The 25,192-nt window shown below is 36.7% G+C and overlaps 2 protein-coding genes and 1 pseudogene across 3 annotated transcripts; 2 read left to right on the top strand and 1 right to left on the bottom strand.

Moving 5' to 3' along the window:
- The first annotated feature begins 1,273 nt into the window (after positions 1 to 1,273).
- LOC126786850 (rRNA-processing protein efg1-like) lies at positions 1,274 to 5,601 on the top strand. Of its 2 annotated transcripts, none has more exons than XM_050512809.1 (8): positions 1,274 to 1,476; positions 2,238 to 2,367; positions 2,479 to 2,606; positions 2,872 to 3,010; positions 3,392 to 3,506; positions 4,680 to 4,743; positions 4,843 to 5,121; positions 5,259 to 5,601. In XM_050512809.1, exons 1-8 carry the CDS (start codon positions 1,333 to 1,335, stop codon positions 5,262 to 5,264), a joined length of 1,005 nt encoding a protein of 334 aa, XP_050368766.1. In that variant the 5' UTR covers positions 1,274 to 1,332; the 3' UTR covers positions 5,265 to 5,601. The 2 variants fall into 2 exon arrangements, with proteins under 2 accessions (XP_050368766.1, XP_050368765.1); XM_050512808.1 differs by having other exon boundaries at positions 4,837 to 5,121.
- Positions 5,602 to 6,451: 850 nt separating this feature from the next.
- LOC126788751 (pentatricopeptide repeat-containing protein At5g08305) lies at positions 6,452 to 8,086 on the bottom strand. Its single transcript, XM_050514765.1, has one exon. The coding sequence runs from the start codon at positions 8,084 to 8,086 to the stop codon at positions 6,452 to 6,454; it is 1,635 nt and encodes a 544-aa protein (XP_050370722.1).
- Positions 8,087 to 22,576: 14,490 nt separating this feature from the next.
- Positions 22,577 to 25,179, top strand: LOC126788732 (beta-amyrin 28-monooxygenase-like; annotated as a pseudogene).
- Positions 25,180 to 25,192: the final 13 nt, after the last annotated feature.

Genomic DNA, 25,192 nt, shown 5'->3' with positions numbered 1-25,192 from the left:
CATATATATTTACATAGATCGATTATGTTATGTACAAGTTATGTCTGCAAGAATTTTGAATTCAAAGTAGTGGTTATCAAGAAATCAGATTAGGACAAGATAGTTACCTGTTCGTTTTCCTTGATGTATGGAACTGGCAATAACTACTCTTGTCTCTAATTATATAAGCCATCTGATTTGATCCCTGCTAGTACACATAAAAATATTATATAGTTTATCCCATCAATAATAGAGATAAAAGTGTGAAACTAGTAGAAGATCAATGGATCGAGTCAATCCCCAAAACAATATGTATCTATTCTTTATGCATTTGATCTAAAACTAAGATAGAAGACTTATCTAGTATGTTGTTATATGTGTTAAATCTAACATGTGTATCCTTGATTTCCTTCATATCAATTTATCATCCGTCATTTCTTAATATGAAACTCAGTAAATTATTTTGGGTATTTATTCATGTTTGGGTTGAAGAAGTTTGATTTGTTTTTTTTATATGGCTTAGAGAGATTCAGCGACTTATATATCTATCAACAATTGATGTAAAAAAAACAAAAAAGGGAGATATATAGATGAGAACAAAACAAGAATCTCTATCTATTAATCCTATATTGTTTCAGAGAAATAAAAAGGGAATTAATAGAGGGAAATGATCCAAACAGAGCAACAAAGAGCAAGAGTCCTTGAAAGCTTCAGGTTAAACCTAGCTCCCATCTTTGTTATGAAAATGGAGAAAGATTCAAGTGGTATTTCCCTCGAGTTATAGAGAAATATAGATGGAGGCATGGAGCAGTAGTGCAATATATAGTAGTAGTTGGTAAAACTTTCAAGTTTCAAGTGGTAATGAGATTAATCTTGTGGGATGTGATTCAGATAATTATGAGTTTGTCCCTTAATCAAAGCTGTAAATAGAGAAAATATATTTAACTTGATTCATTTTCACGGAAGAGAGAAGAATGAGGGTCGTCAACGACAGATAAGCACCGTTTTGTTGCAAGTGGAGATTTTATTGAGTTTTAATAATTTTTGTGGGAATATAATGACTTTTGTTGAGGTGTCATCATAATAGCCTTTGGATATCGTGTGAACGGTTGTGATTGAAAGCTGAGGACAACTAAGGACGAGCTTCAGCTAAGGAGAGGATCCCAATCCTTGTGGGATACACTGCGACAGGTCGCATAGTAACTTGCGTAGGGTTAGTCCCGAATCCACCAATAGTAGAAAACCCAAGCGGTAAAATCATTTGTTATTATTCCTTCCTTGTGTTTACACCGAAACCAATTAGCTCTTAAAAATCGGTGTCTCTGTCTTTTGCAGAAGCAACAAAGCAACGCCATGGCTCACGGCGGCTGTGTTAAACGGAGGGCCAAGCCTGCTGCCGGCCGTCGCTCCCGGACTGGAAGCTTGAGCGTCGAGAAGAAGCCCAAGCCCGCCTCCCTCAAGAATCAGATTCGCTCCGTCGAGCGCATGCTCCGTAAGGTAAGCTCCCTTCTTTCTTCAATATTTCACCTCTTCCAATTAAGGCTTTGCTTCAGTTGTTGTTTGGGTCAGCTTTGTCTCAGTGAGTTTGAGTCTTGAGTTGGATGATATGTTTTTATTAATCAAGAACAACTCTTATCAAGTATATGCTGAAATCTGAACGGTACGAGGAATATGTTAGTTAAGTCTATGCTTGTTTGTTTGTTCAGAAATATGTCGGAAGAGCTATTTATTTAGACTCTAAATTTTCTGTATGTTTATTTTTGTTAGGGTGAGAGTAGAGATGCATAATCTCACAGTGAATAAATTTTGAGAAGACGTCGAAACAATTAATTGATAGAAACATGATAGAGTTGCAACATGGGCAAGGAAATGTAAGCATTCCCATGGAATAGTGAAAAATTAAAGTATTCTATTGCACAAAGCATGTACCAGAAAGTGAAATTTGTCAGACAGAAACTGCATTTCTCTCCCGCTAATGGTTGTCTGACCTAAATCTCATAATAGAGTTAACAGTGGTCGACTTTCTCGCATTCTGGTTTTTTGATCTCATTGTGTAGAATGAGATCTCTACAAGCTTGAATAAGGGCTTCCAACAATCTTTCTTTAGCCTCCTTCTACCGATATTGATATTGTTGTGAATTCACACTCTGACTTATGTAATCTGCTGTCAGAACACTGTAATCATTTAGCTCTCTAACACCCCCAAATGCTATTGGGAGTTGTTTAATACGGCCTAACATAACCGTTTTTTGTTCCAGAGTCTACCACCTGAAGTCAGGGAGGTTCAAGAAAAGAAGTTAGAAGGACTCAAGAAACAGCAAGAAATTCATACTCGGCTTGCATTGGAACGTAAAATTTTTTTGCGAGATCGGAAGATAAAATTTTTTGGTATGAGTTTTCCTGGTAATTTATTTACCAGTGTGCTTTATACAGTTTTCTGTATGGCTTGTGGTTTAATTTCATTAGTTACATAAAAGAATTAAAGGTGTTGCTTTCCAGAGAGAAGGAAAATTGAGAGAAGAATAAGACGCTTGGAGAGACTTCAACGTACTACAGCTGCTCAGGCGCAAGAGGCAGATAATTCTGTGCAACTTTCCAAATTAAAAGAAGATCTGGAATATGTTAGGGTAAGCTACACAATAATCCTTGATCTATCCGTGTATATTGTTCTTGCATATGACACCTTTATCGATGTAATTCACTTTCTATTACGACTAAGAATCAAATAGCTTCTTAAATTTGAAATGTAAAAATTCAGTTAAATTTGGCCTTACTGGGAAAACATAAATTTATTTGTACTTTACATCGTCCAGGCTTTGAGTTGTTACTTAAAATGTGTACATGATCTCAATAAATTCAAGCTAAAAGTTCATGCTATGTTTTGATCATCAGTTCTTTCCCAAGACCGAGAAATATGTTGCTTTGTTTACCGGAGGTGTTGATTCAGAGATTGTTGATAATAGAAATAGGCTCCGTAAGCAGATTAAGGCCAATTTAATTGCTGCAGCCGCTAGCGGGAAGGATTTGGAAGGTACTCTTTCTTTTTATGGTTTACTCCACAAGCTAATATATCTTTCCACATTTTGAGGTTAAAATTATTTTCACTCTATTGGTGTTTTACAATCATGAGCCAACACTGCAGTATGAATTAATTATTGATAACATATAGGATACATTCTTTGCAGAGAATTTTTGGAGGTAATAAACTCATCATTAACATGAAGGCCAAACCTATCAGACAAAGCTTCACTTAAATTAACTTCTGTATTCCTGCCTAATTGTGCTAAAATATTGTATGATGCTTCTCATTTGTGTCACATAAGAATTTGGATATCGTCAGCATACCAGTGGTTGTGTCATTGTTTATTATCAAATAGTTCACCTAAACCCTTTCTACTAATCTGCCCTACAGAAACAGGGAGTGAGGATGACGGGCTCTTGGATCTTAGTGAAGATGATTTCTTTCAAAGTGGAAGCTCAAGTGATGAAAGAAATGCAGATGACGAATGGACAGATAAGAGTACAAGGTATTTTCGTAACTGTATTAAAGATCTCTATACTTGAGAATCTTTTCATATCTGTACCTTTACAATTGGACGAGGTGGTACTTTACTCTTCATCACTATTCACTAAACTTTGGTTTGTAAGAGTTGGTCACATCTGAAGTGTAATTTGGATAAGATGATTAATGAATTAGAATATAATACTTGCATTGTAATTAGTACATTTTTTGTTGGCTAAGTGAAAGAGTCTCTTACTGAACCGTGACATTTACCATTCCAGTGTTGGCTAAGTGAAAGACTCTTGCATCATAGTCATTATTTCTGTCCATTCTGCCAATGTTGCAACACATGGCCCCTTTGCAGTATTACATTTCCATTTTCCATTCCTTTGACAGCATTTTTGTTCTTTCATCGTTTCCTTAAAGAAAGATTCAAGATTATAAAGAAGATAAATTATTGTATTTCGGGCACCTATCTCATCAATTATAATCGTTTTACTAGAATCATCCTTTGAGAAGATCACTGACATGGGTAGTCATGAGTAGATACCATTTCGCTTGGCGGTTGAAAAGCAGCTTCCCTGTCCAGTTATTAATAATCACTGTGGTTTCCACATAGGCAAAACTTTCAAGGCCTTTCAGCTATGTATTGGCAATTTTACTCATGAATCAGTCTAATGTAGCTGGGTATAGGTTTTTCATTCATTTTATTAGCAAAATTTTGATGATGGAAGTGATTGTGAGGGTAGGGTAGGGATGTGGTGATGTGTTGGAGGGTGGGGGTGGCATTGAGGAATGGAACACTGGTGGTGGTGGTTGATTGGGAGGTTTTTAAGGAGCCAATGGGAATTGTAAATCTTAGCTTGTAGGTTTAGTTTCTTTAGTTAAAAAGAATATGTAGACAAAAATACTATTTTTGCAGTGGAGGGAGATGGTTCATAGGCATCACTTGTTTCCACAACAGTAATTTGGATGGAAAACTAACTGGGATGACAGAACCGGGTTTGTGCCACTTAGGGACCACACCATATAGATAAAATAAGTAGGAACTTATTACTTGCTCAAGGGTTTCTATTCTTCAGTTTCCGAGCTAGAGTACAAAATGTAGGATTAGATTAACAGATCCAAGTACGAATCTAGTGTCTAAATATGACATGTTGCATTGTATGATCTTAAATTTTTGTCATCTGCTCCGCAGGGAACAGGCATCCAGTGCTTCTGGGAAAGCAGCATCTGGCATGTCCAGTGATGAGAAAAATCAGGTTTTCTTTCTACTAATTATAGCACTCTTTTTACAAAGTGAATGTGATATGTTATTAATTTTATCTTTTCCTTACTTGAATTTGGTTAATTAGAGACAGATTTCAGCTAGAGCTTTGATGCCTCCCCCTCGACCATCAAGTAATTCTCGCTCAGGTCCAGTACGTGCTCAATCGAGATTCGGTCCTTCATCAAGCAAAAGTTCATCAAAACGTGCTGAAGTGTCTACATCCAGCAATGCATCAAGTAGCAGAAGTGGAACTACTTTTAGAGCTAGAAATTCCTCAAGTTCAGGGGCAACTCCAAGTAGTAATCTGAGCTCCAACTCTGATGCTCATAAACCCCGTAGAAAGAGGAGGCCAAAAAAGAAAAAGCAACAGGTTTGAGCGTCAATTTTTTTTTCCAATACTATTGTGCTGTTAGAAAAATTTGTTATGCTACTATCAATGTAGTTGGGTACTGGTTTGATGTATTATGTCAACCTCATTTTTATAAACATTTTATTTTATGTTTGCAGGCATGATTCTAAGGGTATTGTGCTGATGTTACTGTTATTGTTGGTTGGTTTGCAAAAGCCCCAAGCAAAATTCCGGAGTGTTATTGCGGTGCTGTAATCATTTCATCAGTTCAAGATATTGTGCCAGTTTCTTACAGCTCTGTCTGACAATATATCTTTTTTCTTTTCTTGGTAAATAGTTGCAAGAAGTTATATTGCTTTGTGCAACAATCAGTCCAATTTCTTGCAGACTTGCTTAGCTAGGCTTGATTTATCAGGACAATTTGTTTCTGTTGTAATCTTGTAATTGTACAAACTTCTTTCAGCTTATGGGTACTGGCAGTACATGGGTGTCTGCTTTGAATGGGGAATCTAAACTCATATTCCGAATCAGGTATCATAGTCTCTGTTGGCATTGTTCGCAAGGTTTAATACCAGATAAACTTCCTCTTTTCTTTGGAAATGAAAAGAAAGAGGTAGTTTATCTGGTATCGAACCTTGAGAACAATGACCAACAGAGACTGATACCTGATAAACTACCTCTTGATTCACAAATCTACAACAAAGTATTCAATATTTGTAGGTATTCCAATATTTGTAGACTCGATATACTTGTGACAAATGTGCACGTACGAGAAGAAAATCCAAAAGCAAGTATTGATGTCGTGGGGAATGCCATGTGAAATTAGTGTTATGAACTTATGATCCACGTTGTTGTAGTGTCTTCTCTGTTTTTACAATGATCCACATTGTAACTTTCGTCGCCGAGATGCTTTTCACAAGATCCAAAGGATACAGATCGATATGATTGCAACTTTCTTGCTCGTGATTCATGAAGTTCCCAAACGGTAGCAGCCCTTTGCTCTATTAAGCTTCACATTTCACTCAGTTCCTTGTGAAGCAAATGGGTTATGGATGTCACAAAAAATGTCGTACTTGGGCGAAGAGGCATAAGTTGTGCAACTATCAACACAATTGGAGTCTGAGCCAAGTCTATTACGTCCTAGTAAAATCTTGAAGATGGTTTAGCTCATGTATCTTCGTTTAAAAATACTCGTGCAACTGTAATAAGGAACTGGTACATCATTAAAACTCTGGGTGAAATTAGTGTTCTGATCCATCAGTGCCTATTCTGTCTTACAGAGACATTTGAAGCAAACCTGCTCATGAAGTTCTCAAATAGTAACATCCCTTTGTTCTGTTAGCTTCAAATGTCACAAATTTTCCTCTGCATAAAGAAAGCAATCTTGATCTATGTAATCAGTTTCAGATCTAATCTCATTTACAATAACATTCAGCATCGCATAAATTTCTTCCGTATCAGGACATGATTTATCGTGGGCTATAAATTTGTGAAGGATTCCACGTATCTCCACAAAACTGAACCCAGGGAATTTCTTCACCCCTCTTCTCTCCATGGCTTTTCTTAAACTTCCTGCATCATCCCAGCGCTTGGAAACAGCATAAACATTTGACAAACCAACGTATCTACCATCGTGATTCGGCTGTATCTCAATAAGCCTCTTCCCAACAACCTCTGCAAGATCTAATTTTCCATGGTTCGTGCACCCATTTAGCAGTGCACCTAGCATGGAAGGAGTTGGATCAATAGGCATTTGGCTTATAAACTGGTATGCCTCTTCAACTTGGCCTCTTCTTGCTAAAACATCCACCATGCAAGCATAGTGTTCAGACTTGGGTGTCATACCATGTTTGCCAGTAGAGTCAAAGAAATGCCAAGCTTCTTTGACTAACCCCCCATGAGCGCAAGCACTCAACAAGCACAAGTACGTGATCTCATCCGGCACAATTCCAATCATCTGCATCTCCCTAAAGAATTCAAGCGACTGTCCGACCAATCCATGAGTTGCAAGCCCTCCGATCATTGCATTCCATATCAAAACATCGGACTGCCACAACTTAACCCCACGAAAAACACCTACAGCCTCGTCTATCGCCCCACATTTCGCATACATGTCCACGAGAGCTGTCTGCAACACCAGAGTTAACGGCAGTTCATTCTCCACCATATAACAATGCATCTTCCTCCCTTGCTCAAGCGCACCCAAATGCGCACACGCGCACATTACACTCACCATAGTCACCTCATTCGCCTTCGGCCCTACAACTCGCATTCTCTCAAACACCCTCAAAGCCTCCCCATACTCCCCATCCTTAACGTACCCATCAATCAAAGAACTCCACGACACAACATTCCGCTCCGGCATCAACTCAAACACTTCCCTCGCCGAAACGACATCGCCACACTTCATATAACCATCCAGCATGGAATTCCACGACACCGAATTCCTCACGGAGATTCCATCGAACACTCTACGCGCATACACTATATCTCCACAAGTAGCATACATATGAATCAAGGAGTTACTTATAAACCTATCCGACTCAAACCCACCTCTGACAACGTGGCCATGTATTGCTACGCCAAGCTCACGCTTCAGCAACCGGGCTGAGGCTTTGGCCAGAAAAGGGTACGTTAGGTAATCCGGGGAGGTCCCATGACGCAGCATTTTGATGAAGATGGAGATCGAACGGTTAGGGTTTCGGCTCTTGGAGTAGCCTCGGATGACGGCGTTCCAGTCGAATACTGTGGGGGTGGGGAGGTGGGTGAGGATGCGGTAAGAGTAGTCTGTGTCACCGGAATCGGATAGAGATGAGAAGTTGATGAGTTGGGAAGTGGAGGGTTGTTGGTGGGAGAGGCCGGAAGTGAGGAGCAGAGCGTGGATTTGCTTGAGGTCCGACATTGTTTTGCAGTTCTCGTGAAGGTTGTTGATTATGGTTTGCATGATGGTGGGAGTTTTGGTGGGAAATGATATGGCATTCAACATTTTACGAGAAACATCAAACTAGAAAGACTCAGCATTCATGTTATTATAAGCGGAGGTCTGTTGTTAAGTCTGGTTCAGAGCCGGCTCAAACTTTTTTGCGGCACTGTGCAAAGTAAAGGTTCAAAATGCGGCCCTTCAAGTATTAGAAAATTAAGTTGTTGTTGCCAACAAAATACAAAAGTTCAAACCTCTTACAACTTCAAAACTCTTACCGTAGCTCCATTGACAGCATCTATGTTGCAACTTACAAGAGTCTCTTCATCATTTTTGTTTCAAACAGTAGAATAAAGCCATAAACAACAAACTTATAAGAATATCATGACCTATGAATATCACAAACAGAGTAGCACATTACTTCTCCAAATTAGTATAAGCTAAAGGTGCAAACAATTATTATTGAGAAGTGAAAACTCACCTTATCAGAAGGGATCGATGAGTTTGGGGCCCTAAATTATAGGATGAATGGATTGCTTCTTCACCCCTTAGTTCTCCACTAAAATCATTGATGATTGATTAAGGCAATATGACAGATTGAAAGAGAAGAAGTGAAGAACGCAGACCCAAAGAGCTAGAGAAGTGAAGAACATAATGTCAAATTAAGAAGTAGTGATAATGATTTAATGAATAGTAAGACCTCTGGATTGGACTTCGATTTAATTTTTTTTAATTATTTGATTATATATCAATATAAATGAATTTATATATATTAGACACCTAGACGACCCTAAAAATTGAGGGCCATGTGCTAGTGCTCACATTGCACACATCAAGAGTCGACCGTCTGGTTGCGCACACTCATCGGAGGTCTAATTGTTACCACCAGCTAAGGTGTAGGGCACACTGGCTGGGGCTGTGTCACGAACCTCCAAACGTTCGGCATCAATCTGATGGCAATGATGACCGGTCGACATGTGTTCTCGAAACAATTGCACCATTATATGGTCAGAGGCAACTACTGTATATTTCTTGATGCCTGATATTATCTTTCACTAGAAACCACCCACACCTTATGGGAGTACAAAAAAGGGTAATTATCTACGTGAAAAAGTGGGTTGTACGGTTAAATTTGAGAATAAATAATATTTTTTATTTAATTTATTTAAAATTTGATCGTAATACCCCGATTTATTTGTTTGTCAGTGTGAGATTTAAAAATGGTGTTTTCAGAAGTTCGTATTTTTGTGGTACTTGAATGCTCGCTTTATAGTAGTAAATATTTATTAAAATTTTAATACTATAAATATAATAAATAATGTTTAGAATAGTAAATAAAAAATAAGATGTGGAAGGAATTTTAACTTACTACCTCTACTCATAACTCCTACCTTTTTTATATAACTAAATTGACATGCACATAATTCTTTCTTTGCATACGTGTGAGTTTAAGACTATTTATTTAAGAAACACAACAATCAAGGGAAGATTGTGTACGTCAATATTTCATCCTATTAAAGGAAACCGTAGCAACATAGGGAATATTATAATATTTATATATTTAATGTATTTTTTAATAAACAAATAAACGCACACTCGTATGTGGCCCTTTCGATCCATACCCGCATCGAGCGTGTATGAAGACTAATCTTTATTGAAATCAAATAATTTTATGTGGCGTGTGACTTAGTTTATCAATTTATTGAAGTATGTTGGTTTGATCAATTTATTGAAGTATGTTCATCAGTATATGGTGATTAAGCTTATTGTGTTCGCAAGATATTGAATCACTCAAGAGAAGATGTGGCAAAGCATGGTATGTAAGACTTCTCAACATGGGGATTCTACCGTTGCGGCACAGTGCCGACCTTGGGGAAAGATGAACAAGGTCTAGCGCCTCCGCATGAATTTAAATTTTCCATATAGCTTAAACTCCTTAATTCACATTTGACTTCATTTCCTACTATCATGATTTATGTATACATATTTAAGTTGAACTCATCTTAAATTAATATTAGTAAATAAATAAAATTAAGCATCATGGAAAAACTTATCATGCTTTACTAGGATTCTTAACGGCAGTCGACTAAATCTCCAAGACCTAGTCCTTTTCTTCTTCTTCTTCTTCTTCTTCTTCTTCTTCTTCTCTTTGCATTGTGTTTGCTCAAACAAGTTGGGCGGAGGCTTGGAGGTTCCGGGTCTAGATCGACATTGGAACTGTGCCACTTTGGCGACATTGGAACTGTGCAACTTTGGCGAATTGACTCGTCGTGGTTTCAACCTTGGTGGTTTGGTTTATTGCGAATCTGATTGGGGAATTGGTGGCTTGGGTTAAGCAACGGCGATGGAAATATTAGAGGCTCTCCAGATGGGGTTGGCTCATTTATTTTGAAACTTTGGGAGAGGATGTTATTTTAGACCTTTCAAGTCGCTTCCACAAAAACATATTACATATTATTAATAAAATCAAAATATATTTTCATCAAAATGTCAGTTTGAAATGCATGATACATTTCTACAATGAGAACAACAAAATTTACAAAACTCATTTTGGTGAGCCCGATCATATTTACGCCAGGAAATGTTGTTGTATTTATTAAATTTAGCATTTACTATTTTTGGGCTAGTTTTCTCTAAACGTGCTAAACTCTAAATTCTAATCTCTAAATTTTAAGTTCATACTACCACGACTCATGCTGTCATATCTCAGTTGGCCAGTACCACCACGTTGTACCGTCTTGCCTTGGCCAAAATCATGCCCGCCATGCAACTAGGAAATCACATCAATTTTCTAAACCAAATCCAAATGCAGGTCTTAGAAGCCTTGACGAAGTACTGAACATCGACATCTACCATGTGCATATTGTTGATATTCCAGATTAAGATAGTCGTTGCCAGATATGAGAGATCTGTGCGCCGACAACTTTTAGGTTTCTCATAAATTAATCAATAATGTATGAACATATTGATACAGTTTATTATAGTACAGTATGAATTTTCTTTCAAAAAACATAATGAAACCATTTTAAATATCACTATAAACTTCAAAGTATATAGGAAATTGAGAAAAATCAACTTTTAGCCATTAGTTTATAATAAACACAGTTTCAAAACTCAAACTCATCAAAAGGGTAAAACTTCTAACGAACTAGTAACGCTTTGTAATAGTTTATAAAGTAAGAACCAACCACCTTACATAATGCGTGCTCGATACAAAAACTCATGAGATCAAATGGCTACATGAGCATCACCTTCTCCTAAGGATGCACAAAAATATCCTTTTTTTTTTTGCAAGTGACTTTGACACTCAAAAGCACTTCTTAAACATCCTTTTTGCACTACTTACTAAACGAAATGTGAGAAGATTTAGAAACCAGCTCTTTCATCCTAAATACAGAGCATATAGATTGCCAAACTTGTGCATGTTGTTAAATAAGATAGCAAATAAATCGCTACCATTATTATTAGGGAGCACGACATATAAAATGGTCTCAAAAGAAATAGCTACAAATGGCGATTCATATAACACTATCACCGTGTGTCTCTTACATATTAGAACATAATTAATAGTTTAACACAGAAAGTTTGAAGATGTGCCTCCGATGACGAAATCATGCCATCAGCGAATAGATTGAGGAATAGAAACATTGACATTATTGTAAATATGGAGCATACAAACAATGATCATGTAATATCCCAGAAATTCATAATTAATTTTGAAGTATTTTTCGGAGATTATTCTTTTGTGGGTAGTCTGATGTTATATGGTACGAGGGTGAAATTGAAGGGGTTCGAGCGAATAATTACTCGGAAACGTTATTGTGAGGGGTCAAGAGTGTTGGCAATCTCAGAAAAATTCTTCTATGAAAGTTGTAGAGCTCGTCCATACGATTTCGTAGACACATGGCATGCATAATTTGGAGATCGTATGAAGAAGTTATGATCAACAGAAGTTTCGGGTTTCATAAATTTTAAGTATAAATAGAGAAATTTCTATTTAGGGTTTTATTATTGCCTAACTCTCATTTCCTCTCTCCCTCCCCACGCGCATCACCTTTAGAATCGAAGAATTTCTTCTGACCTAACCTGACCCGCCTTTTCCAGGCAGCTCCGGGCCTCTGGCAGTCCCTGGCGACGTAGCCAGCCCAGATCTCTTCCTCTTCTCCATGCACGCCTCGCTGTGTTGGTGCGTGGTTTGTGTGGTTCTGCTCCGGTTAGCACGCATTCAAAGGCCCAAAGTCGACCTGATGACGACCCGACTTCCAATTCCAACATTTCAGCAGTTGCAGAAGTCAGAGCTGATCTAATCTTCTTCTTTTCATCCTTCTGATGCCTTCTATGGTAGTCATTTGACTCATTTCAAGCTAGAAACTGTGAATTGACGTGCTCGGGTCCACTGTAGTTGCGTGACCATTTCGGGTTGTGTCTGGCATTTCCCACTAGAACCCCAACCCAGTTATCTACGCCGTTGTCTTTAGGTCTTCCATATGAGAGCCTCCGACCACATTTCGAGCCCACAAGTTCAAAATCGACGCAACAAGATCAAGGGTAGTATGATTATGAATCTTGATATTTTGACGATGATGGACCTTTGAATTAGTGACTTGGTGCGAATGGCTTGGTTTCTTCATTGTAGTTCCTTTGGGAATGACCTTGGTTAATCAAGGTTGGAGCTCTGATCGGGTTTGGTGATAGGTGAGCTTGTAGCTATGCCTAGGAGTGGTTCAAACTGAGTTGTTTTAAAAACGCAGGTAAGAGTTGCTTATGTGCCTTCAATTTCATGTTGGATGATGTGAAATTTGTGATTGATGAGTTGAGACTTAGTAGCTTGTGGGGCCCACGAACAGTCCCTTGTGACGGCTCATGGTGGCTCGACTGACCTTAATTGGAACTACTAGCTGCTCCATCACTGAGTATGCGTTGATACAAGCATGTTAACATGTAATATTTAGTTCTAATTAGTGTTTGAGCATGTTAAGATGATTATTAGGAATAATGTTTTAGCGGTCGACCCGTGTAGATTTAATCCTTGAATGAAGTCGTGGATGACGACGTATCAACCTTGTGCGTATGTCAAAGAGTTTCATTAGTCTCCGTGAGGTTTAGCCTCTGGTAGTATATTGGAATTAGTCTAAGTAGGGAAAACAGAATTGTGATCATTGTCAATATACTTTGGGTGGTGATGAGTTGTGACTGTGCTATGATTAGGTATGCAATGCTTGTTATGGAGTGAGTTGCATTGACTAGTGACATTTGTATCATGTGTAGAAGACGCAACGGGAGTAGAGGTGAGTAAATCTCACGTTGTTAACGTTACTTTTGGTTATTGACATAATGTAGTGATTTATATATATATATATTTAATGGTAATTGTGATATGCATATATACATTGCTATATTATATGATGATATTGTCTCATTAAATATATGTGGAATATAGTGATGTTGTTTGTGGTTAATTGTTATTGTGGCGGAAGGGTTGAATGGAAGAAAATGTACCTTCCGGTAAATTAGATTATTGTTGTGGTGTTAGGCCGGAAGGGAAGAAAATGTACCTTCCAGTAGAAACGTTGTTTCATTGTGAGTTTTGTTGTTTTGCCTTAGTGGCGAAAATTGAATCTCTATCATTTTGCCTTAGTGGCATTACACAAGTGTTGGAACCACACCTTGGCCGGGTGTGGGGATGATTAGTTAGAGCTCTAGTCTTTTTGTCAATCTATTCTTGAGGGCGACGTGAGGGTTGGTGTAATAGAGTTTTGTGAGTTTAATGGTTATTTTTTTTTCATCTTGTTGTTGGGTCAAGGGTCCATAAGGGACTAAGATCATGGATTGTGATATTTTCTTGGGTTTCATATTGAGTTGATAAATTCTTCCCTTCATGCTTCTTTTTGTTTATATGTGATCTCGTGAACTAAATTTTATGCCGGGATTACACTTAAACTTATTTACTTTTATTTGTGAATTCATAAACTATGCTTTTATGTAGGAATCACAAATTTATATTTCCCTGTTCTGCTTTTGTATGTGTGTGATCTCCTGAACTAAATTCTACGCAGGAATTACACTAATTTTATTTACTTTTATTTGTGAATTCCTTATCTATACTCATTTTTTTATTATGCATTTGTGAGAGTGTGTTTTATGGGGTTAAATAAATAAATGATTGTTGCTTATATTGAAAAATTATAAGCATGTGTTTCTTGAGTTATGTTTACTCATACGAGTTTTATAAGCTTACCGGGTTTATTGTTTACAACCTAGTGCATCAATTCATGGTGTAGGATTATATGTGCAGGTGTGGATATTCAGATTTGCAACATAAGAGATTAGAGAAGTTGAGTTAGTGATAAGAGTTATGTAATTCTTGGACTATTTTATAGTATGCCTCTCAAGAGAGATTGAATTCTTTGTTGCTCAAGTTGTGTACCACGATGTAAGTGTAATATTGAATTTAATTGGAGTAGTCATGTTTCTGAATTTGAAATTTTATTACATAAAATTCGGGGCGTGACATATTACATTGGTAGAATAAGTGATTGTGTCTAATTGGATGTGTTTAAGCAAATAAACTAGAGGATTGGAGCAGGGATAGACAACTAATAAAACCTCCTACATAAAGTTTTCTAGAGTAACCTAAATCATAGAGTCTTTTAGCTAAATAATGGTAGTTATTTTCTAGGATAAATTGGCCGAGCAAGATTCACACATATGTAGCAAGTACTAGATTCACACATGGTATTTTTTTCATTCTATTTTTTTTCTATAAATTTGAATTTGGATTTTCTTAATCTTTTCTTATGTATGTATAATGCTTCCAACATATCATCAATTCTTATATTCGAAAAATGTTTATTTATCGATGCATCTAAAAATGTGTAAATGATTTTTTAAATAACAATTGTATCTAGCACATTTGAAATAAGTTCCACTCTTTTTTGCACGCATCAGAATAAAATGTCTGATGAGTTAATCTACGAATAATCATCATTAATGATGGCATAATTACTTCTTTTTTTAAAAAAATGCATAGAAATGATTGCGTTAATGCATATACTTAATGGTTCTCCTATAGTTATATTTTGATATATGCATGTTTTTTTAAAGTAAATTATTATAAAAGATGTTCAACATATCTAATAGAATGAGACCAATTTTCATGTAACTCATAAATGTTGTAAGATAACTCGCTAAAAAATAGTTGAATTTTTTTTACACACTATAGATGAGAAAATCATGATTTTAGCATTCTTCTTTGTTCTTAGTGAACTTGAAAAAAGAGGCTTGAAATTGTCTCTCGTTGTCAAATTAGATAGTTCCTTTATGATATGGTTTTGGAATGGAGTATTCATTATCATTGAACTCATACAAATTATTCGACATATTTATAAAAAAAACACAACTCAAAGAAATAATAAATACTTTGGGAAAACTCATACCTAATTGCAATAAGACGTATCAAGCTTCAATATTGAGTGATGTCGTGAATTATCGCAAATGCCTCCAATGTCAACATCAAATACTGAGCATGACAAACGCTTGACTCAAGTTAACTGAAATGAAGTACTCACCAATGACAATAAGCAAAGCAGAGAACCATTTGATAGCCTCAAAGTATAGTTCATCTCAATTCTTAGATTTTCTGGTTATAGAAGTATAGATGAAAAATATATAATCCATAATATAAACTTAAAGGTCCATCAAAGTATAACTCTATAATTCAAAAGTAAACATTACAAAATGATGAAAAGAAGAGAAAAGTTAATTATATAATTAATAAACCTCATTATTTCAAGCTTGCACGAATGACATCGTTTTTTGAAGTAGCATATTACTTGGTATACTCTAAAAAAGATGATTAGTTCAATAATGTCGTAAGCTATAGTTAATTAAAACCCTTAAGTTACACAAGCTTACTTGATGGTGCTTAAAGACTTTCCTAGCCTTTTTTTTCCAATTTTTAGAGAGATATATCTGGTTGGCAAACATCATATGTTATAGGCCGTTTTTATAATTCACTATTTTGTAGTTGGCTTTAATTTCAAACATATTTCAATTGGTTGAATTCATGAATATGTTTTAGTGGTTTTACAATGTCCCTAAACATATTTTTGGATATCTTCATCTAAAGAGGAAGATTCTTATCGAGTTTTTTGTTTTTCTCATGTTTGGTGTGAAGGACGAAGGCTAACGAGCTTAATGTATTATTTAATACACGAAACCTTCCATTAGAGGACAAGAAATAGTTATCTAGAGAGAAGATTTACAAAAGTGTTTCGATGATTCTCAAGCATGTTGACAGTTTTCTTATATAAGAATTAAAGAGCGTAAAATTGTTTTTTTTTTCCAGTATTAACAAATATTATATGATAAAAGATTTTGTATACTTTTAGGTTTATATTTATTTATTTTTTCATGAAGAGATTTGATGATGTATTCAATTGAGCGTTTATAGGATTGTTTTGTATTCTTAAAGTCCATCGGTATTCAATCAGGATTATAAATATTCTTAAAATTTTGATCAAATAAGATTTTTAAAAGTACCTCTACATATTATGGTATTCAAAAGTTGATTGAGTCTCAAGAATTTCATTAAATGACTGATTGTGGAGGATTTTAAAGACCTAACTATAAATAGCCAAACTCCTAAAAAATATTTAATTTTTAGAATATGCTAATTCTTATATTTATTCTGACGACATACATTCTTGTATACAATTTGGATTGACATGAACATACTAAAGAATTGAAGTTACTTATTAAATTGTTTGAATACAATTTGGATGAGGACATTGATTTTAGTCATATTTTTATTCTTATTGGCCTTTAATGTCTTTAGTTCCCCAGAAGAACAAGAAGGAAAAGTTATTTTTTTTCCTAGCATCAAAGTAATAGTAAGGAATTGGATCGAATTATCTTTCCTAGTGATTGGAATGAAGTGAGAACTGTATAACTATGAATTGAAGTTTGCTGAAGGTTTGGAGAAAATTTATACGGGTTATTGTTCATCAATGTTAATTTTGTTTATACAATTTACCATAGTTTATTATAATTTTATAGATCTAATAATGTACTCTATATCTAATCTTATTCTTGTTGCTTGGTTCATGGGTGATCGATGACGGTTTGGTTGTTGCAAGATATACATGGAAAAAAATTATTAGGATTATGCTGCAAGTCTTGTGCACACTTTAGTTCTTTTTATTCTTCTCTGTAAACGATATTAATAAGAGCTAACCACAATGGCAACTATAGTAGTGGATAGGTTGTGAGCATGAAGACCATTATGAAGGTTGTATATAATTTATGTTGGAGTTGTAATCATATTGTATAAAAAGTTAATTGGTGAGCCAAATATAAATACATGTATGTTTGTTATGCAGCTCTGTGATGGTTTTAGCATATTGATGAAATTAACTTATATATCAAATATATCATGTACATATAAATTCAAAACAAATCAGTATAAATCAGTATATATCAAATATATCATGTACATATAATTTATGTTGGAGTTGTAATCATATTGTATAAAAAATCCGTTTTTTGGCGTCTGAAAGCTGGTTGCAGCATTTTCCCCTATCGGTGGTTAGACACTTACCTCCTAATGAAAGTGATCATCTCCCTATTGTTATTGATATTCGGCGGAAAAAGAAGAGACGCCGGAAGAAGAAAAAACGTTTTCGTTTTGAGGATGTTTGGCTTCACGGAGAGGATTGTAAGAAAGTTGTTGAGAATGTGTGGAATGATGCCGGGGTGGAGGACCCTTTTTTTGGTACATGTAGGAAGATTACGAATACAAGGGTGGAGCTCGTGGCCTAGAGTGGAGAGAAGTTCCGCGGTCTAAAGAAACAAATAGAGGAGGTTAGGGTGCAGTTGACTGATCTTTATAAGCTTAATTCATTTTTTTGTTCATCAGAAACTTGAATTGGAAGCTAAGCTACGTGAGTTACAACACAAAAAGACTTGTTTTTGGAAATAAAGAGCCAAAGTTTTTTGGCTAGCGGAGGGCGATTCTAATACGAGATTTTTCCACCAAAGAGCTTCATATATAAGGAAAAAGAATATAAGCAAGGGTCTTAAGGACGAGAATGGTGAGTGGTGTACGACTGATGAGGATTTGGAGCGGATTGTGGTCAACTATTTCTCTTCTTTGTTCACTTCATGCAATCCTGTTAACATTGAGGAGGTAGTCAGTGTGCTTCCTCGACTTATTGGTGATGAGGTTAACAGTCGTTTAACTAGAGAGATTAAAGAGTCTGAGGTTTGGGATGCTTTGAAGCAGATGCATTCTCTAAAATCTCCAGGGCCAAATGGGTTTTCGCCAAGTTTCTATCAACATTTTTGGTCTCTGGTTGGTAAGGATGTTGTGGCAGCGGTGAGGTCGTTTGTTGGTAATGAGGAGCTTACCAAGGTGATTAATTATACCAATGTCACTCACATTTCGAAAGTGAAAGTTCCTGAGAATATGTCCCAAATGAGACCGATTAGTTTATGTAACGTGTTATACAAAATTGGGTCGAAGGTGTTGGCCAACAGCTTGAAGCCTTTACTTCCAGGTTTGATTAGTGCTTCCAAAGTGCATTTGTCGTAGGGCGATTAATCTCTAACAATTCTTTAGTTGCATTTGAGATATCTCACCTTTTAAAGAAGCGAAGGAGAGGGAAGAAGGGTTATGAGGCATTAAAGTTAGATTTAAGTAAATCATATGACCGAGTTGAATGGATTTTTCTTGAGAAATTTCTTATTAAATTTGGTTTCAGTGGAGTTTGGATTCAATGGCTGATGTATTGCATTAGAATTGTGACTTATCAATTTGTTGTCAATGGCAAGGTTTATGGAAAAGTTGTACCTGGCCGAGGTCTCCGACAAGGTGATAGTAACTCCCCTTATCTGTTTCTGCTATGTGGTGAAGTTTTATCGAAATTAGCCAGGCCGAGGTGAAGGTGGATGTCCATGGGGTTCGGATTTGCACTGGTGATCCTACGGTGAGCCATTTGTTTTTTTTGCTGATGATTCATTTATATTTTTCCAAGCTGAGTTCGTGGAATGCCTTGAGTTGAAGGAGATTTCAGTAAATATGTACAAGCCTCGGGACAGTGCATCAATTTTGATAAAAGTTGTATTTCGTTTAGTAGAAATGTGCCACGGCTATGTTAGGATTTTATTGCTGCGTTGTTGGGTGTGGATCGGGTGGATAAACGTGATAAGTATTTGGGATTGCCTACTGAGATTAGCTACTCCAAAACTAAGGCTTTCCATTTTCTTGTTGAACGAGTTCAGAAACGGGTGCACGAGTGGAGGGTAAGACTTTGAGCATTACAGGCAAGGAGGTCTAAATTAAGGCTGTTACTCAGACGATGCCAAGATATGTTATGAGTTGTTTTGAATTGCCTAAGGCTTTGTGTCATGAGATGCAACGCTTGATGGCTAATTTCTGGTGGGGAGATGATTTGGAGAATAAGAAAATCCATTGGACTGCATGGGATAGATTATGTGCTCCGAAATCGGCTGGTGGTCTAGGGTTTCGACATATTCACACTTTCAATCTTTCTCTTCTTGCTAAACAAGGGTGGAGGATAATTATGTTTCCAGACTCTCTAGTGTCACGCATGTTCAAGGCTCGTTATTTTCCTAAAATGAGTTTTTTAGATGCCAAGGCTAAGGCTGGATTTTTATACAGTTGGCGGAGCATTTTAGCAGGAAGGGAATTTCTTCAAAAAGGTATCGGGATGCAGGTTGGGCGGGGTGATCAAATTAGGGTTTGACATGATCCTTGGATTCCAAAAGCTCGGTCTTTCAGACCGATCTCGTCGTTGATGGTGGGTTCTGAGGATTGGATTCTGTCGGATTTGATTGATCATGGTTGGATTGAAGAGGTGGTTTCAGAGCTGTTTTATTCAAAAGATGCGGAAGGCATTTTGAGTATTCCGCTTTGTAGTCGCAGGGTGGTGGACAGATTCATGTGGCATTATGATAAGCGAGGTATGTTCTCAGTTCGTAGTTGTTATCATATTGCTTGGGCTTCTCCGGGGGGTAATGAAATCGATGTTGCCTCGTCTTCTAATGGGAATGTGTTGAAGCGTTTCTGGAGCTCAATATGGCATGCGCATATTCCTCCCAAGGTCAGGTGTTTTATATGGCGGCTTGTCAAGGGCATTCTCCCTACTCGAGCCAAATTGTCTCGGAGACACATCCCTATTGATGATGTTTCTTGTGTGTTATGCGGTAGGAATGTGGCGGATGAGCTCCATTTATTTAGAGATTGTAAGAAGATTGCTCAGATTTGGGATATAAGCTCTATGTCGGCGGTGGGGGTGTAAGAATTAAGTGACTCTTTTCTCTTGTTGGTTTTTTGATATGCTGGAACTATTATCCAAACCTCAATGTGATACTTGGTTTATCTTACTTTGGGCGATTTGGAAGGCCCGTAATGAATTAGTGTGGCAACAAAAAGGTCTTGATCCGTGATTTTTGGTGAATTGGGAAACTCAATGGCTTTCTGAATTTCAGAGTGTTACTACGGTAGTTCGTAAGAAGGAGAAGAGAATGAAGGTAGGGTGGCAGGTACCCCCGAGTGATAGACTGAAGATCAATGTTGATGGTTTCTTTCTTCAGGCTACAGGGAAATGAGCCATAGGAGTAGTGGTGCGTGATGTTACTGGTGTATGTGTAGCTGCATTGGCTCGACCGTTTAATCATGTTGGGTCGACGCTACATATGGAGACGGAGGCATTGCGTTCAGGTATTCTTATTGCTATTCAGAAGGGTTGGGATGACGTTGAAATAGAGTGCGATTGTGCCTTGCTTGCTGCGACAATTGCGCGTACAACTTGTGATTTATCTGATGTGGGTCGGCTTGTGGAGGATTGTAAGGTGTACTTAGATTCACCCCCCTTTGTTCAAGTGAGTCATATATTCCGTGAAGCAAATAGCGTGACTAACAGGTTAGCACAACTTGCTAGTTTTTCTGATGTTGATGAATTTTGGTCAGATGAGAGTCCTGCTATTATTAGGGATGTTCTCTAAGAGAATTTATGTTCTGCTTCTATTGTAGCCCGGGGTTCTGGCCTTATGTGCCCTCTGAGGCATTTATTTGATGTTCTGTTTAATTAAATAATTTTGTGTTGGGGATTATTCCCCCAACTCCCTTTCAAAAAAAAAAGGCCCAAGTGTCAAAAAAAATAAGCTTCCTCTTATAACTTCTGGAGCTTCTATTCATATTTTCAAAAACGGTATTTAGACCTCTCTAGTAATTAGAGCTCTAATTTACTTTGACAAACAACTATAATATTATTTAAACCTTCCCAATTTTCCCAAAATGCCCATAGTCCAATAAAACTCTATTTTTACTTTAAAAATTCATTCAATCGATTCAAACATATTATAACTATATCGAGTCTCTCAAGCTTGAATAGAATCATTGTACAATAAAATTTATCTATAATTCATAACAACAAAATGCATTCAAAACGGCGGATGACAATAAACTGGAATAATAAAAAGCTAAAATTTAAAAAAAAACGTCTACAAAGTGAGAACAATATTTTTGTTACGATGCATATGTGAATTATTAAAAACGATATATCATCGTAAGAAAAAAAATTGATAAATTAGATGTATTATTGAAATCATTGTCTTTTTATTTATTTTTATATTTATATGTATCGGTAATTTCTCAGCTGGTAACAAAGTCAGCACTAACTTAAAAAAAAAGACATAAGTGTTGTTTTAGGAGGTATGAATATAAGCTCTTTTAAAATCCATTCTAAAAATAAAACAAAACAAAAAAGCAACACCAACAACAACATTCTTTCAACGCTTCTCTTAAATCTGACATATCTAAGACGTATCACCGTACGCGTACCACCTGGACTAGCTAGTAGTACGTTGGCCACCTTGAACCTAATTAAGCGGAGCTTGGCACCCGTCATCGAGAAATGTTTTAGTGTTACCGTATCACCACGTGGCAATGCCTAATGGTCTACCTTTCTATTCACAATTTGACATGCAAGATTTAATTTAAAAAATTATATTTAAACTATTTTGTCAAATACTATTTTAGGTTTTTTTTTTTCAAAAACTCTACACCCTGAACCCTAAAACTCTAAACTCTAAACCCTAAACCCTAAACTCTAAACTCTAAACCCAAAATCTTGATCATTAATACCCATGAAGGTCATTTCACAAATAATAAAAATATGTTAAATTATAATTTTAGTGTAATAAATCCACGTGTCGAAATAAAACAAGTAAAGATGACCACTAGGCATTGTCACGTGGTACTAGTAGCATGTAAAAATTTATCCCATCAAGAATACTTTTATAACACTAGGTAATAATCTATATTATGTTCCCTTGATTATTGACTTTGATGAGATTTTACTTAAATAGCATGGCAATTATTTGTTTATTTTAGCCAACCAAAGGTCCATATATTCTTGATCCGATCCGTAAGAAAGAGGAACTATAGTCGAGCATGCAAACATACTTCTATATAAAGGAGCAACTCTAGCTAATATTGTTCATCAACTCATAGTAGTAGCTAGCCATTCAACCATGGATTACAACTTTTACATCTTCTTGTCTACCCTATTTGCCCTCTTCACTACTACTACTCTTGCAGTCCTTTTTTGGTCTTTCAATAAATCAAAATCCCATGACAAAGCCATTGACCTTCCCCCAGGCAATTTTGGGTGGCCGATTATCGGCGAAACCTTTGCCTTTCTACACAGTGACCATGACAAATTTGTTGGGGACAGAATGAAAAAATACTCCTCCAAAATCTTCAAAACTAAGATACTGGGGGAGCCAACCGTGGTGTTATGTGGCACTGCTGGTCACAAATTTGTGGCCTCCAACGAAGAGAAGCTCTTTACAGTATGGAGATCTCACTCCATGCAAAAGCTTTTCCGCTCTTCTTATCAAAAGGCTGCTTCCACTATCATACCAAGAGCTACTGAAATGCACGTGGCTCGAGCACCGGGGTTTCTGAAAGCGGAAGCCCTCGTAGGCTACGTGAAGCAGATGGATTCCATAGTTCTTGACAACCTGAAAATGCACTGGGATGGCAGACAGGTGATCGAGGCTCATCACCTTTCGCAGCTACTCGTTTTGACTCTCTCGGCTAAGTTCTTCATGGGAGTGGAAGACCATGGTCGTATTCAGAAGCTTGTGGAGTTGATGGACACAATGATGCTGGCACTTCACACCATGCCTGTGAATATTCCTGGGACTGTATTTCATCGAGCAATGAAAGCCGCCCAGGCTGCAAGGGAGATTTTTCAATCGTTTGTTAAGGAAAGGAAAGAAGTTATGGCGTCTACCGAGAATGAGGTGCATGATATTATGTCTTATATGATCTCCACGACTGACCCGAGTACCGGGAAGTTTATGCCGGAAAACGAAATTGCTGATAAAATTATGGGGACCGTGGCCGCTGCGTTCATCTCTCCAGTCATGACTACTACTTTTATCGTGAAGTTCCTGGCAGAAAGACCTGACATCTATGACAAAGTCCGAACTGGTAAATCTTACTTTCTCTTCTCATGCCCGATGTGTTTCTAGTAATTAAAGAGATAAACAGTTAATTTTCTAATAAAATTTAGACATGTACGTCGTACCTAGCTATTAATTTATATGAAACATGAGTTAGAAAACTTCAAACGATGAAGCTAGCATTGTGTGTGTCGCGTTGTAGGCAAGTAAAATCCTAGCTGCTCCATATATATATTATAGGAATTCTTGCGAGTTATATATGCAACAAAATATATAGGCAAGGCAATGCAAGCTTGGTCTCCATATGTCTTTATCAATTTTAATTTAGTTACAAGTTGACAGTCATTGCTTAATAATCCAATTGTGATGCATGCCACTGGCACAAGATGTTAGAAATAGTTCGATGCTAGTTTAGAGGTTTTGACGGACGACGTAGCTAGAGGCAGAAATAATATATGCATGTGTCTCTGTTTGGCCAGTCATATACTCATACAGAACGCTCTAAATAACGATTATCAGCATCGTATCGATTTTGTAAAATAAGGATATAACGGAGATATATCGAGATATATCGGATTTATCGTTTTTAATAATTTTCAATTAAATTTAATATATTTATAAACATATACTTCAAAATATACCAATAAACTTGAGAAATTAAAACTTATATTTCAAAATATACCAAATAAATTTTATAAACAAAAAATATTTGATTTTTTTGACAATTAAAATATATAAATAATATTAATTAATAAAAATAGAGGTAATCATTCATCATAAACTCTCTCATCATCGAATACTATCGACGAATCTTTCATTTTCTTTAAATTTTTTTTCAAAACGACGTGGTTTTAAAAAAAATTAAAAAAAAAAACCGATATATCGGGTCAACCCGATATATCGCCCTTTGACTTGATTTTTCGGGTTGACCGATAAACAACTTATCGTATCGTTTTCTTAATATCGTGAATATATCGAGGATATATCGGGACAGTCAGCTGCTAGGTTGCATAAGCATTAGTTATTCAATTTCAGGGTTAACTCTATCTTGTTTTACCAATTAACAGAACAACTGGAGATTTGAAGTCCAAAAAGTCTGGCGAGCAACTCAACTGGGAGGATATGCAAAAAATGAAGTATTCGTGGAACGTGGCCTTAGAGGCGATGAGGCTCATACCACCTCTTCAGGGAACATTTAGAGAGGCTGCAACCGACTTCACTTACCAAGGTTATACAATTCCTAAAGGATGGAAGGTATGTACGTTAATTGATACTTAAAGATAAACTTAACTCGATCAGTTCTCAATTGATTTGTGCTTAAGTTTTGTAATTTGTATAGGTCTACTGGACAGTGAGCACCACACACATGAACACTGAATATTTTCCAGCGCCAGAAGAGTTCGATCCTGCAAGATACGAGAAAACAAGTCTTCCTCCTTACACGAACATTCCATTCGGAAGCGGTCCGCGAATTTGCCCAGGAAAGGACTACGCTCGTCTGCAAATTCTCAGTTTCATGCACCATCTCGTTATTAGATTCAAATGGGAACTTGTAAACCCTAATTGCAAGATCACAGGTGGTATGAATCCCTTCCCAGTTGATGGGCTCAAGGTTCGCCTCCAAGCTCAACCCGTTGAAGCCTAACTTAAACTACGCACGCCCATATATACATGCAT

Source organism: Argentina anserina, chromosome 3, assembly GCF_933775445.1.
Source record: "Argentina anserina chromosome 3, drPotAnse1.1, whole genome shotgun sequence".
Taxonomy (NCBI): Eukaryota; Viridiplantae; Streptophyta; class Magnoliopsida; order Rosales; family Rosaceae; genus Argentina; species Argentina anserina.
This window is presented reverse-complemented; position numbering and strand designations above follow the sequence as displayed.

Bases quoted from the DNA above. Each gene is read 5' to 3' on its own strand.
- LOC126786850 (XM_050512808.1), top strand. From the start codon at position 1,333: ATGGCTCACGGCGGCTGTGTTAAACGGAGGGCCAAGCCTGCTGCCGGC. The intron at 2,368-2,478 runs GTATGAGTTTTC...GTTGCTTTCCAG, and splicing joins TCGGAAGATAAAATTTTTTG to AGAGAAGGAAAATTGAGAGA. The intron at 3,011-3,391 runs GTACTCTTTCTT...TCTGCCCTACAG, and splicing joins TAGCGGGAAGGATTTGGAAG to AAACAGGGAGTGAGGATGAC.
- LOC126788751 (XM_050514765.1), bottom strand. From the start codon at position 8,086: ATGTTGAATGCCATATCATTTCCCACCAAAACTCCCACCATCATGCAA.